The sequence below is a fragment of the Polistes canadensis genome, unplaced genomic scaffold, assembly GCF_001313835.1.
Source record: "Polistes canadensis isolate GaletaPanama2010 unplaced genomic scaffold, ASM131383v1 scaffold_43, whole genome shotgun sequence".
Classification (NCBI taxonomy): domain Eukaryota; kingdom Metazoa; phylum Arthropoda; class Insecta; order Hymenoptera; family Vespidae; genus Polistes; species Polistes canadensis.
In genome coordinates this window covers 677,990-694,664 of record NW_014569590.1, presented here as the reverse complement: position 1 = coordinate 694,664, position 16,675 = coordinate 677,990, and the positions used below count along the sequence as shown (strand labels likewise).

The 16,675-nt window shown below is 29.1% G+C and overlaps 1 protein-coding gene across 1 annotated transcript in view; it reads left to right on the top strand.

Moving 5' to 3' along the window:
* Nucleotides 1-690: 690 nt before the first annotated feature.
* The window catches only part of LOC106785004 (mothers against decapentaplegic homolog 3), a gene marked incomplete in the record, with an annotated part of 20,843 nt that continues 4,858 nt past the window's right edge, over nucleotides 691-16,675 (top strand). The window contains 2 exon segments of the mRNA XM_014745096.1: nucleotides 691-1,019; nucleotides 15,478-15,686. Coding sequence (XP_014600582.1) covers nucleotides 817-1,019; nucleotides 15,478-15,686 — 412 coding nt within the window.

Below are 16,675 nucleotides of genomic sequence, written 5' to 3'. Positions count from 1 at the left end.
GTTCGACGTGGCAAAGTTTACAGAAGTAAAATTCCCTCGGGAATCGCTAACGTCAAGTACGATCGTAAATGAGACGATAAAAATGACTAAGTTTAGTTAGTCAATCATACTCCAGATGTCGTTTAACATAAATCTCCATGTGAGTTGACGAAATGATCCGAAAGTAACCGAGTTGATCCGAGTGTTCCCGTGGAATGACATGGCGGCTGTGAGAGAGTTTCGCCGCTCGCGCGAGGCTGTCGCGTCGTTCGTATTTTATTTCATCCGCGTTAAAGAGTTTTCGCGTGTCGTCATTGTTTCGCCCTAACCTCGCGGTTGACCTATTTAGTTCGTGAACGTACGCATCCATTCTTGTATGTGCGGGATAATAGTTCGCGTGTTTTGAACAATCGACGGATCGTGCGAGAGAAAAGTTTGCTTTTTTTTATTTTTATTTTTGCATAACGAAATTTAAAAGCGACCAAAAGGAACAAAAGAAAGAGAGAGTGTGAGAGAGAGAGAGAGAGAGAGAGAAATAGATACATAGAAAAAGAAGAAGAAGAAGAGAAAAAGAGTGAATAGGGAAAGGGATAGGAAGAGTTAGATAGATAAGGAGAAGAAAGGAAAGAGAGAGAGAGAAAGAAAGAAAGAAAGAAAGAAACAAACAAAGAAAGAAAGAAAGAAAGAAAGAAAGAAAGAAAGAAAGAAAGAAAGAAAGAAAGAAAGAAAGAAGAGAAGAGAGACCGAGAGAGAGTGTGAGAGAGAGAGCGAGAGCTAAAGAGCTAGAGAACGGAATCCCCGATGCGGCGGGGTGTCTCGCGCACGTAACGAGCGCAAATGACGACTTCGATGTTGCTCAGCTTCAACCCGCCTATTGTGAAGCGGCTGCTAGGCTGGAAGAAGGCCGAGGGCGAGGACAAATGGAGCGAGAAGGCCGTCAAGAGTCTCGTTAAGAAGTTGAAGAAGTCGGCGGGTCTCGAGGAACTCGAGAAGGCCATTACCACGCAAAGCTGCAATACCAAGTGCATCACTATACCGAGGTAAGCATATCAAATGTTAATATTATTATCTATACATTTTTAATCATCTATATTTATTTATCTAAATATCTGTCTGACTATCTTTCTATCTTTCTTTATCTCTTTATCTCAACGCGTGTCTCTGTCTGTCTAGTTTTCTTTTTTCTTTCTTTTCTCTCTCTTTCTCTCTCTTACTGTATGTCTGACTCTCTCTGTCTTCTTTTATCATTGCCAGTGTGCGTTATATGGGATGCTGCTGCCCGTATATCCCTCTTTTCACTGCGTGTGCGCGATACTGTTTTATATACATACAACACGCTATAACACGTTTTTATTTATTCTTCTCCCCCTTCTCTTTCTCTCTCTCTCTCTCTCTCTTTCTCTCTCTAAATATATATATATATATATCTTTTTTTTTATTTTTCTATGTATCATGTAACTCTCTCATGCGTACGTAAAAGTTCTAGAGATTTCACATATTTGCTATTTCTTTCTCTTTTTTTTTTTTCTTATAGTGCGCGTATGTGTTGCGCGTTGTGCCAAAAGAGAGAATGAGAGAGACAAAAAAAGAGAGAAAGAGTACAATAATTGAAGGTACTCGTGCGTTTTTAGCACGTAGTAGTATAGTAGTAGTAGTAGTAGTAAAAGTGTTGCGAGAGGGTATGTTTCTTAGATCCTAAGAGTAACGTTCGTTTTAAATAACTTTCTCTCTCTTTTTATTGTCTTTCCTTGGAGTTTTTAAATGTTCAGTACAATAGATATAGTAAAAACATTTGACGATCGAAGATACGAGATAAAAACAAGAGTAACGAATGTCATAACATAGGCTCTGAATTGTTCATTCATAAAAATTGTCAATAAGGTTGGTCAGTAAGTCTGTGCGGTTTTAGTCTAGGTTATTTAATTGAAAAAAATTACATAGACTTATTGGCTATCAAATATATGGCTTCGCATAACTAAATATAAGGATTAAAGGTATTTGAATAAAAGTAAAACATTTCTGTACGCGTAACGATTGAAAATTAATTCTAAATCCAATTGAGTAATTCTACACGCGTAGTATGTCTGTAAATTTATGATAGTAAAATAGAAGATAATGTAGAATTTATACAAAAGGTCGTGACAAATTTTTGCTTGGGTACAGAAGGTTGTCATGTGGAAAAGCTTGAAAACCCTTATTTAAAACATATTATTTATATACGTAGTTCTTTTAAATGAATGAAAGTTTGTATACATGTGTATGTACGTTTGTTCGATCAAACGATAATTGACGTTCTTCCGACGGAAAGCAATTCAACTTGCTTACCGACTTTCTTGCTTTGCGGAGCATGACGAGAATAGATACTCCATTCGCTAACCGATCGGCGAACATCGAGGAAACGTACGAACGAACGAAGGATGCCTAAGTTTATCTTTTTCTCTTTCTTTTTTTCTTTCTATTTTTCTTTCTATTTCTCTTACTACCTCTCTCCATGTGTCTCGCGAATCGTCTAGACAAAAAGAACGTGCTTATTTTATTTCGTACGGAGTCGTGATCTGATCGCTTATGTGTTTACCGCATGCACTTCTTTTTCTTGTCTTTTTTGTTTGTTTGTTTGTTTGTTTGTTCCAATCACGTGATCATAACGTGACATATATTTATTATTATTTTGTTTATAAAATACGTAGGAACACGTACGTGTATATTGGGTGCCTCGTTGGAACTCATTTATGGATTATTAATAAACAGGATGAGTTAAAGGTTTCTCTTTTTTGTAATTTTACAATTTAATAAAAGAGTATGAATAATTGCATTTTAAAATTATCTACTAACTTTGGATCCATTTTTGATATTTAATAGTATATTTTAATTAAGTCTATTATTATATTAATATTACTTTTTTAAAGTTATTTAAACACGATGTACAAAATTTGTTATTAAGATATTAATAATATTTTTCAACGATTAATTTGAATAGTCACACTGTATATTAATTAACAATTTTTACTAGTCAACCCCGTAAATGTGTATGTGTAATTAGAGTATAACGTTTTTTTATCGATTACATTTTTCTTACCTTCGCACACGCACGCATACACGTATACAAAATTATAAGTGTGAAAAATTGTGTAATTTTATAAAGTTATGAAATACGTGTAATATTAGGAATCACGAATTTGTTAACAGCGATATGCAATGTTGGTTGCGCGCGCATCCAATTCATCAAAACTTTAAAATTGCGCGGCGCGCATTTATCATCATCTTTGTTTTCTTCCTCTTCTTCTTCTTCTTCTTCTTCTTCTTCCTCCTTTTATTCATCATTAGGAATTTTTTTCTGGCAATTCATTCATTAATCCTGATCTATGTACATCAAGAATATTTCGTAGATCATGACGTAAGCTTAGAACGATTGAATAAAGAATGAAAAATTCATTATCTCTCGTTATCTCTCGTCTTATTTTTCTTATTTTGTTTGTTTTTTTTTTTTTCACTCGTATCTCGTTTACAATTAATTTTCATTCTTTGTACGATATTTAATTTCATTTAATTCAATATTTAATATAATTGTCTTTGTTTTTTTCTTTTTATGTATAATATTGAAAGAGAATTAACGTAAACGATGAAGATGTTGATCGATATAAATGTTCGATTTAAAAGAGAGGAAAGAAAAAATAAAGAAAAGGAATAGAGAGAGGGAGAGTGAGAGAGAGAAAGCGTCATTGAAGCTTGTTCCACGTAGAAAGAATAAGCTCGGTGTATATATAAAAACCTTAATCAATAAATCATATTCAACCCTCGTGTCGAGGGATATAACATACTGCCTAGTTGGTCTATCTCGGCCGCCCACTCTTTCCAAGAAAAGTTATACGCGTTTTGTCGATAAAATAGAGAAGCGAAGAGAGAGAGAGAGAGAGAGAGAGAGAGAGAGAGGAAAAGAGGAAAAATAAAAGGAGGGGGGGGAAAAAAACAAGAAAAAAAAATTACAGTTAAGGAAGAAGAGAGAGCACATGAATTAATTTATTAACAATTATTTTTATTTTAATATTTTATTTTAACAGTATTTTATATTTGTGTATTTTATTTTTATTTTCCTTTTTATTTATTGAAGCGTGAGAAACCACAGATATGTCGGAACATCAGTAACAACATACTCGATATACTTAAAATATACTTGTCTATCAATGTAGAAGTATGTATGCTTTCGTATATAATGCATGTATGTGTACGAATACATATAGAAGCGATCGAATGTTTAGGAGAGTTCACGGTCGGCCGTATCATACGAGAGACATGTTTTGTGCACGATCGTGCGTAGGTGGAGATCTCTTTAAGCTACTTGGGAGCGTCGATCTAACGAGACGCCTTTCGTATCGTTTCTTCAAGGTCTCTCAATTCGATCTTTTAACACATCTCTTTTATTGTATATATTATTTTTATTTAAAACGATGAAATATAAATATTACGTAATACTATATTACCTATTAGAATGTGTGTATGTGTGTGTGTGTGTGTGAAAGTAGTTTGAAAGTTGCTTTTGTATAATGATTGGATACAATTTTTCGTAAGTTTATATGTTCGTAAATATTTCGAACAAATTTCATCTACAATTAATTATCAACGATTTATTTTTAATTCTTATCTTAATCTTTCGAAAAAAAATATTGATTGACTTTTTTGTAATTGATAGGAAAAATCTAAATAAATATTTAAACGTATTTAATTATCTTTAATATACGAGAGATGATAATCGTAATATGTAGTTAAGATTTTTAATATCTCTTTAATATTAATCGATTGAAATCTATATATACGTTTAATATATCTAAATATATTCTAATCTAAAGATAATTATACAGACAATCACATTTATTATAATTAACATATTTCTAATATCTTAATTTACATATGAAATCATATATATAAAATTATAATATAAACGTTTACTTTTTATATATGAATTTCATTACAATTTCTAATACTAATTAGACGTCACTGATCTATTGTTAAAAGAGATAAGGAAGGAGGGGTGAGAGAGAGAAAGAGAGCGAATAACGTAGATAAGATGGTGTTAAAATCATTCGCTCCGCTGGTCGTTATCTCTCCCACGGCGAATCTTCAATGCAAGTCTCTCTCTCTCTCTCTCTTTTGCATGCACGTCATCACGTTTCTCGTTCGTTACGTGCGTAAGAACAAGAAGGTTGAGAAAGGGGGATGGTGAGGAGGAGCTTTTGTTGCGTAGGTGGCTGTTAGTTTATAGTTACTTTGTGTGTGTGTGTGAGAGAAGTAAACAGTTAAATATAAATATTTTTTTACGTGTAAAAATATAGAAAAACATTTTTTTTTTATTAATGTAAAATATATAAATATTTCTTAATGTGTAAAAATATATGTGTAAATTATTATTTATGGATTGTTTATTCAATATTTCTATATTGAATTTCATGATATCACGAAGAATATAACAAAAATTCTATGTTTACAGAAAAAATAAATTATATTACAATAAATATTTATAATATAAGATAAAATGTTGAATTGAAATTTTTAACTATAAATAATTGCAATAAAAAAATGTATACAGAATTTAATTAAATATTATCAACGTAGTGAAAGATTTTTCAATGGATTTTTCCCTTTTTATTGTAAAATAATTTTTTAAATACTTTTATAATTCGATGTTTGAATAATAATGTTGATAAAATAATTATAAAATATAGTTAAACGATATCCTATCGAATATTTGTTTTCAATCATTTATATTTAACATTTAACATTTCTGCAAAGAATTTACCTAGTTATGGCATAAGCCTAGCAGAAAGGTGAGGGTGTGGTGAGTCCAATGAGTTTGCGTTACTAATTATCGTTATTTTTACACTCTTCGAGTAAACTGATATAGTTAAATCGATTTAATCACATTGAGGAAAATTTCACGAATCTTTCAACTTCGTTTAATCATTTCGTACATGCGCGTCTCATTTGAAAATACTAATCTTTCAAATCATCGATTACGATGGTCATAGAAGAGATAGCAAATAAATAATTATACACACGCATTATTATACTTAAATAATTATGTACATTTATTTAATTCAGGGTAGATAAAAAATAAGTCGATCATTTATGAATATTTTTTTTCGATTATTATTTTGTGTTATACAAGTGTATTTTCATTGTATACAAAATTCGATAATATATACTATGATAGCACGTGTACATAAATATCTATTTTGAAATGCAATAGATTTTATTTATTTCCTATCTCTTGTCATATGCAATGTTAAATCTAGCAAATAACAACTGTGTTCACGAACGGTAGCACGTGCCATTGGTACTCGGATTCTCCTCTCCACCTACGCAATTCATCATCCCTCGGCTTGATCTCTAACTCGATTTAACTCTTAACACGTTGACAGTGTCCATTCCTCTTCACGTGAATCAATAGATACGTTACAAGGATAAGCGTACATTTATTTTTATTTTATTAAACAATAATTAAAAAGAAACAAATATATTTTTATTTATTATATTGTATATATATATATATAATGACTCATGAAAATATTTGTACATTTACTGTCAAACTCACTTTTATTTTTCGACATAGATTCAAAATTTTTCAACCAACTCTCCGTACATATTTAATCTTATTCGTGTTTCTTTTCTAATTTTTGTTTTTAAATAAAAAATACATTAGAAAAATAATTTGAATCTTATCATTTGTGTTAATTAAATCTAAACGTATTTAGGAATAGTTAATAGATAGAAATTGACTAGCTATCGATACTATACAAAGAACGTGTAATACGTTAGGTAAATTGAAATCCAATATGCAATGGCGTAGCTTCGAAATGCGCCGTCGTAATGGCCTACAGTTACAATCTATAGGTTTTAACGGAAGTTCGATAGAACTCACGTCGATGTTAGTGGTTTCTCTATTTTGGCAAATCGCCGATCAAATTAGAGAGACCATGATAAACTCCTTTGATCGTAACACGCTTCGATAAATCAACGTTACTATCCAACTGAAAGAGACACTTACAATTACATATTCTGATTGCTTGCTTACGTATTCCAGGGAAAAGCTTTTCAAATTAATGACTCGTTAAAACTCTATCTAAATTAAACAATTTCAATGCGTTTCCTTTTATTCGCCATTACAATTCTAATTATACTATAAGATACTTTACTATCTGTATCGTCAGTTTCTTCAATTTAAACTTAACGATCAGAATGTTATAATTGTTTATCTAGGATTACTACGGATCTTTCGAACGATGATATATGTTTCAAGTTTTTACAATTAATTATAAAAATAGATAATAATAATAATAGAATTAATGACTGAATTATTCACGAATAATAATTGTTTCAATTTTTAAAATACACACTTATTACGTAATTGCTTATCAAAAATTTAAATATAATTAGTGATATGGAAGATCACAATAAATTATTTTGCAATAATATATTGTTGAACTTGATTAAAAGTTTATGTTACACGTTTTTTAATCAACGTTGAATTTTTCAATGGTAAAAATAAAAAAGGGATAGCATGTTACAGATCATGCGATATTAGCGAGTGACTATACAATACGTGAAACTATTCTCGAACAGTATGTAGACCGTATCGTATTGTGTTTCAACTCGGTAACAGGGAACGATGTACATATATACATATATCTATGTTCGAAGATGTGAAACCCTCTCATTTATGACACTTATCCGTTAGATCATCGATAAATTTGCGAAACGTTACGTCAATCTTCTTTACGATTGCGTTAACATAGAAAAAAGGCGGTTTTCAACCGATCTTATTGTCTTTTGAATATATAAATGATCTAGAGTGTGATTTAATTTTAAAGGAAAAAACAAAAAAATTAGATATTTAAACAATTGTTATTCGAGAATAATGTTCTTAGTTATTAATCATTATTAAATATCATTACTTATTTTTCTTTATTTTTTTAATAACTAATGAATACTATATAATAAACGTGTAACGAGTTATTTACCAAGTTTTTGAGCACCTTTGTATTATGATTGATTAATTGAATAAATAATAATGAAATAAAAAAAAAAACAATTAATTATATACTCGATAGAAATTTTTATTAAATATTTAAAATAGTTTCATTATTAATTTATTATTTATAAAACAAAAACACATTTTTTAATTTTAGAAAATTAGGATTAAATAATAGAGAAATATTCGTAAAGATTTCATCGTTCGATATTCTTAAATGCGATCGTTTGGAAACATGATGATGCTGTTTCTCGTTTCCGATAACGGATTATATGATTATACATATATACGTAAACATACATAAAAATGGTAGAGACTTTACATGACAGGAACAGCAACAGTAAAAGCAACATCGATGCAAAAGTTAAACAGAGAAAGATATAATTGCGTATTCGTTTTTGTTGCGTAAGCAAGTCGTGCGATTATCGATGACACGCGAAACACCATGTCTCGGAAATTGCTACGTGAGTTCCTTTCTCGTTCGATCTCTCTTTCTGTCTCTCTTGAAGAAAAAGAAGAAGAAGAAGAAGAAGAAGAAGAAGAATGATGCCTGTTACCGCAAATGTAAAAGAAATTCTTCAAGGTAGTACTTTGAAAAATTACTATTATTTTATAAAATATGTATTCCATTTTAATATACTTTAATTTCCTTTTTTTTTGTAAAGTAATTATCTGACAAATTATTCTACATATGTATTATTTACTTCATATATGAAATTAATAATATTTTGCGTTTGTGTATATCATGATTTCTATGCAACGTGTTATTAATTTTTGCGTTATTAGAAAATTACTTGTACATAGATCTTGTGTGTACAATTAAAAATATAAAATAATATAAATAATATAAAAAATGTGTGTGTGTGTGTGTGTGTAGATATATATATATATAAAATTGAAATAAGAAATTTCTTATGACAGACACTTCAAACGAAAAGAAATTAATCATAAAATGCAGTAACATAAAATATCATCCGATATTTATAGTTTTGGAATAAGATTAATCTATAATATATTAGAATACGAGAAGAGAGATCATGGTAATGAAGTTTCCATTAGATTAAAATATTAAATGTTTCGTTAGTGATAGGTATAAGAAGTTTTTTTAGAAAGTTGCTATTATCGATAAGGTGTTGTATATCACATGGCGTGTTCCACGTATTTTCTTTCTCTCTCTCTCTCTTTTTCACTTTTTCTTGTACGTGTGTGGGTAGAGAAAAACGTGTACGAGAATCGATCAGAGCCCAGTGTTCGCCTGATGACGACTTTATTAATAGTAATCCTAGTTACATCGTTACATCGTTAAAGTGCTAACGAGCTAACGTGCCAACTATATTTTCGTTCTCATCGTTATCGTTTTATATATCGCAAGGGTATTTAATAGAAGAGAAAAATATAGATATAAACGAACAGATAGAGATCCTTTACTTCGTTCATTTATTCTTTCTCTCTCTAGTTTTTCTTTTACGTTAACAGCGTTAGGAAATGAGATTTTTCGTCCTTTAATGATAATCGATCGAATTAAACAAACAAAAATTTGTCTTTATTATTCAAATCATTTGTTTTATTTTACAGATTTATTTATTTTATTTATTTATTTATTTATTATTATTATTATCGTAAAGAATAATGTTATAACAATAACACACGCGTGTGGTTTATTTTTAGAATCTAATAAAATACGTTAACCCCAGAATGTATTGGTCTGTCTATGCGTGTAAAATTGTTTTATCTCTTGGTAGAGATGTAGAAATGCATTTATCGTAGATATAAGGGTGTACGTGTGAGATGAATAAAGTGAATTCGCGGACGTCAATCGACGTCGATGCTCCCTTTGGCTCGCGTCCTTTATCGAGGAAATTAAACTTTGTTCCATTTCCCGAGTGCGATATTATCTAATAATGAGAGTTTGCATACGGAAGAGAGACGCGTGTATATCCTCTCATATCCTTCCATTCGTTCTGCATAATACTACTTATATGTGTTCGTTTTACCAACTGTATTATCTCTTTCTCTCTTTCTCTTTTTCTTTCTCTCTGTTTCTGTCTGTCTGTTCGTTCATCTTTCTCTTCCATTATATCTTTCTTTCTGTTATGGTTGGTACCAACCAACGTATTTCGTATCACGATGATGGTGAAGTGGTTCAATTTGTTGAACGCTAAAGAGAGACTGAGAGAGAGAGAGTAACGGTTGTAGACTTTCGGCCCGTTAGATTTCCTGATTTATGTATATTTATGCGAAAAGCGTGACATTACTACTAGCTTGATATTAAATTAGCTATGTCATTTTCATATTACTCTTATGCACCATTTCTCTCTTTATCCTCTTTATTTTTATTTATTTATTTATTTATTTTTTTCTTTTGTTTCGTTTAATAGTATTTTAAATAACAGGACTTTTATAAAATGTAGGTCAGTACTTTGTATGGAGTAGCTTAACTAAATTGGATATTTATACCAATTTTCTTTTTAGTAAAATTAAAACGTTAATATAGCATTGTTTTTAATAAATGATAAAATTATATTCTCTCGTGTATACCAAAGAATTGTTTTTCGAATAAATTTTCTTTACGGTTTATTATCAGCGAATGTTTTAATTTGTATTCTTCGTTTATACATCTCTATATTTAGGATCTTAGCGTTTATATATCTTTAATAAATAATTATAATATTATTTTTAACGTACTTCATACTATTATTTTTATTATACTATACATTATATAACATTTTTACGAAATATTTAAAATACTGGAAAACATTTTACGAATTATTTTGAAAAATTTAATAAGAATAATTATTATAATCTACTTCACATCTGTATCACTTTAGAATATAATTCTGCATAAAGGTGTTTTATCGCGTGAAAAAAGAAAATGTGACAATTTGAATAAACATAAGCAGTTCGTAGGATCATTGAATTTATTTATCGTATTTGTTTTCCTCTTACGAATAATAGAAATGTGTACCGTTACAATGATTACCATCGTTTATACAGGGTATTAGATAGTAATAGCTGCGAATACGACGAAACAGAAGAAAAAAAAAAGAAATAAATAAAAAGAAAAATCGTAGAATCGCGTCGCAATCGTCGTCCTTGCCAACGACGTGCAATTTATGCAGTCGACGAGAAACTTTGATTATGCAATTTTACTGAGAAAAAAAAAAACAAGAATTAAGGGAAGAAAGATTTCAGAAAAATGTTCATAGATTTAAAAATAGAAAAAAAAAAAACAAATTGACCAACAATTCTCTACATTATTCAATTTACTTTACCTACCTCGTACGTCATTATTCTACGAATAATTAAAGTTCGAACGATTATCCTCGTTTATACAACAAATAGTAATAGCTGTTAATAAGATAAAAATAATAGAATACAAATCGGAGAATCATAGTCATCGTCATCGTCATCGTCATCGTTGTCGTTGTCGTTGTGTGTCGTAGTTGCAAGGTCGACGATTGTAATTTATGCAGACGCGAACATGAATCGTGTAATTTTACATTGCCTTTTAAGAAGTGAAAAAGTAAGAAAGAGAGAGAGAAATAGTGAAATAGACAGAGAATTATCGTGTCGAGTTATGTGTGCAAGTATTATATACGTTTCTCGAGGCGTCGTGCTCTTATCGACCCGGCCTTTTTCTCGAGTTCTCTTTCTTCCTCTTACACAACATGACTACTACTCGACTCTTATCGTTCGTCCAGCTACCAACACCAGCTACCAACACCAGCTGACGACGACCACCACCACCTACCTACTGATAACAATCATACTTCCTTCGGATATTCACAGGATATCGTTCTTGTTTCCTACTAACGAATTCAAACACCTAACTCGAGATTCTGTCGATCTTTTTTTACGATCTTTACTTTTACTTTTACTTTTTTTTTTTTTTTTTTTATATAAAAACTCACGTGAATGATAACATTTTATATATATAATATTATTTTTACGTTCTCATTTCAAGTAAAAAATAATTAATTTTTTTTCTTCAACCCTTAATATATATATTTAGGGATCTTATATATATATATATATGTATATATATATGTATATGTATAAATTTGTGTTGATAGATGATTTTTATTTTTATTTGGTATGGCAAATTTAAGGTGAAAGTTTGATAAAAAAAGAAATGAGAAAATAGTTTCTTTTTAAAAAGGACGCTGTTCATTAGCGACAACTAATTCGACCTCGTTGATATAACTTTTTTTATGAACGTACAAACTCGTGTGAATAATATTACATTTTATATTTTTCGTTTATTATTATTACAAGATTATTAAAATAATGTTTGTTCAATCTATGATTTTTATTTCAATTTTGTGTGTATGTGTGTGTGTTTAAAATAAATTTCAGGGAAAGTTTGATAAAAAATGAAAAACAATTAAAAAATAATTAAATCAATAATTTCTTTCTCAAAACGAGAGACACAGTACATTGGCTTATTTTATATTAATATTATACATACACGTGTATGTATTTTATAATACGACAACGGGCATCGTCGATTAAAGATGATTTAACTCGCGTTTCTCGTTTGATACGCGCGTGGATGGAATACAACGGGTGAATTCTAACCCGTTGCTGTCGTCGTCGTGTCCTCGACACGGAGAATCGTCCGACTACAGTGCGTCAGCAGGATGAATAATAAAATTGTCGAGGAATATCTCTACAAATAATAGTTTTCACATTTTTTTTTTCTTTTGACGTTACAGTTTCGTAATACCTATAAAATAACACAAAAAAGAAAGAAAAGAAAATTCGAATCTGTCCTCTTAAATTTTGCAATTGTTATTTATAATGTTTTGTATAAACAATCTCTCTCGTGGATAATATAATTAATAAAATATTTATTGTTAATGTGTTGAAATTATTGTCAGATTTGTATTCATTACAACTCGCGACGTATGTTGTTGCGTGTTATGTTGAAAGAAATATCGTCTTAGATTTTGTTATTTTTATTTTAATTACATATTTACATTCATGTATGGAATTTTGTAAATAATAAAATATGAAAATGAAAAATTTTTTTTTTTTTTCTTCGAAATGTATTCAAATATATTTCATTAGCGGATTTGTATTTGCCACTTGGTATATACGTGGACATAAATATTGAAGCCTTATCGCTGACAATAAGTTATCTCATGTAATATATGTGTTAAAAATAGAAATGCGAAATAGCACGATTAGAAATAGAAAAGATTATATGTCGTAACAGATAGTCCATTCCATTATAGATTTCTTATTACACGGATAAAATGTAATAGAGAAAAATAAGGATGAATGATTAACACGTAATTCTAATGCAATTGTTTGCGAAACTTGTTATTGGATAAATGTGAAATTTTTTCGCTATCATGTGATTCATACTCGAAACAGTAAATTTTATGATTGATCATAAAAATCACATGAAAGTTTTTAATTTAATATGAAATTAATCTTTTGAGTTCATTCTGTGGACTCGAGGACTCCTATCCTCGGCTATTTTTATTTGAATTTATTAATATTATAACATATATCCGTTTATGTAAATATAATGTAAATGTTACTTTTCCTTTTTTCTAAAAGATTGAAGTGTTAGATAATTTTGTTTAGCAACGGAATAAAGTTTGCCGATCTTAAAATATCGCAAATTTGCGATTAAAAAGTTTTGAAGAGAAGTTTGAAAAATCGAATGTTTGTTTATTAAGACGTACGACTAATCGTGTATATATGTATGTAAGTAAATACATATAGGTAGTATATAAGTGTCACAAGTAATGCTCGAGTCCTTACGTAATGCTCGGCACAGTTAGAAATTATTCTTTATTTCTCGGTACTCGCAGGATACGCTTTTGAAATCGTTTCGACGTACAAAGAACTTGAATAGATTCTTTCTTATATTTCTTTTTTTCTTTTTTTTTTTTTTATTATTTATATTTATTTATTGCCAATTCATGATTTTCCATTTTTTCTTTTTTTATTCACAGTTACATTAAGTTGGTGTGAAATTAATCGAGGTTGTAATATTAAACAATCACAATGAATTTAATAATCATTTTACAATAGTATATTACGTAATCCTAATTAAATAAATGATATGTCAAATTTATAATAATATTTTTACTTGTTTCATATCAGTATTTCATTAAACAAATAATTTTTAAATGATTTTATTTAATTAAAATATTGATTAAAAATATTAAAAAAAAAAAAATAATATCTCAATATAAAGTAATAAGCAAATAATACAAAAATTGCAATAATAATATTTGGCATTAAGTTAATTAATTTGAAATATTGACGAAAAAATATTGAAAAATATTACTTTAATTTAAATAAAAATCAAATAATACAAATTTCAATAATTGGCTACATTGGTATTGATTCATATTTATGATGATTATTAAGCAAAAAAGTAAATACAATTATTTTCTATCCAAGTTTTAAACGAATCGAGCATTATAGGATATATCGAACGGAATCACGTTGCTTGTTAGAGGGCAGATAAGAGAGAGAGAGAGAAAGAGAAAGAGAGTCGATCGATGCGCAAGAAATTGGCGTATAAATTCTGTTAGAATGTTTCTGTATTATTATGTAACTGAACGCAGTAGTGAAACCATGATTGAGAGTGCACCAATGTGATTTATGTTGGTCTCTTAGTATGTGTGTACGCAAAAGTAGGTTCTTGTTTGAAAGAAATAGAGAAATATATATTTAAAGAGAGAAAAAGAGAGAGAGAGAAGAGAGAATGAACACGTACGAGTGAAAAAGCCAAGGCTATGACACAACATGTACCTTGACGGAAACATTATTGAAAGAACCGATGCTGTTCGTCGATGGATCTTCATACGATGTCGATCCCCATCGATCCAAGATCTTAAAATCATTTTCTAACGCGAGAAATTTCACGAAAACAAATCTCCTGATTTTAATAGATTTTACTTTTGATAAAAGTTCTAATATGTCATCCATCGTTGCAATTTTGTTCTAAAGGTATTCTTTTTTTCTTTTTCTGTCGTAATTTATCACATTTTACGTTAATTTAATTTATAGTTAATATAATATGTTTCCGCACGCGAGGTATAGTTAATATTTATTTATCTTTCCTTTTAAAAATATTATTAACAAATTTTTTAATTTATATTTGTTGTAGCAACAACAAAATATTTACAACGTTGAATGTAATCTTCAGAAATTGAGCCCGCGTGGTTTTTTAAAATTGTTGAACTTGATCCTTGATCATGCTAACTTTTCTATACTACTTGTTGTATCAATAATATTACCAGTCGTATTTCTAAATATATTTATCTTTTTACAAAATTTATATTAAATTTTTATTTTGTAATAAATTTAAACAAATTAAAAAATTGTCCAATTCGATCGCAATTTTTTTTTCTGTTGTTCGACAGTATCTTTGAAAATTTTCAATTCGATTTCTAAAAAATTCGATTTACAATTTATAAAAATTAATTATTGAATGAATATGTTATCAGGCCTAGCCCGGGTGGTGTGGGCGACAACGGAGTCCAAGGTGTACGAGGTAAGGGTCTTCCCCACGTGATCTATTGTCGTCTCTGGCGTTGGCCAGATTTACAATCACACCACGAGCTAAGGGCGATCGAGCATTGTGAATACGCTTTCACGCAAAAGAGGGACGAGGTTTGCGTCAATCCTTATCATTATCAACGAATACAAACTCCAGGTTGGTTATATACGATTACATTATTCAAACATTATTTTTGATAGCTTTGATATCAAATATTTCATTTTATTTCTCATTTATTTTCTATTAAAATGTTTCAACACACATCGAATATCCAAAAGGTTTAATTTAATTTTTCAGATTTAATCATTTATAATTTTCTTAAAAGAGTAGAAAAATTAACTAATAATGAGCAGATGATAATAATTTTTTCTCGTTGTTGTTTTTTTTTTATCTTCAAACAATTATTGAAGATATTAAATGAACGTGTTTGAACACACATATTGTTAATATTTAATTTATTAATTTCTATTTATTATATATATTTTTTTTTTAAATCAAACTTCAATCAAACATTCAACGTATTTAATGAACGTTCAAAATGTATTAGGAACATTTAAATTTATAATTATCATTAATTATATTGTATATATTTGTTTTACAATCAAGCATCATTAATAGAATTTCTCTCTAGTTCTCTATATATAACATGATTTATTTATAAATTAAATTTATTGAGTATGATAATTATTGAATTGTGTTAATATCGCGCTAATTTAATAAATTCAACAAACATATAAATATCATATACGTGTTAGTAATTTGAGAGGAAGAGAAATCATTGAAAAGTCCTCGACGTGCATCGAATATTTCAAATAATCCAAGAGCGATATTCGTAATCCTATTTGCCTCTAATCGATAGTTCACACGTATTATTATATCAATTATGGATTTGTAATGACGAGAACGCCAATTTTGTGACATCGAAATGAAAATAAGATGTAATCAATTATACGATATAATTTATTAATTCCAAATAAAATAGAAAAAACAAATAATACTCGAGATGGTACACAGAAAATAGGATAAAAAAATAGGAAAAAACTCGCTCTCATAAATTATTTTAATAAAAAAAAAAAAAAAAAATAATTACGGTGTCAAATGTTGACAAAAATATTGACCCAAATAATCAGCGACCCCTAAAAAAA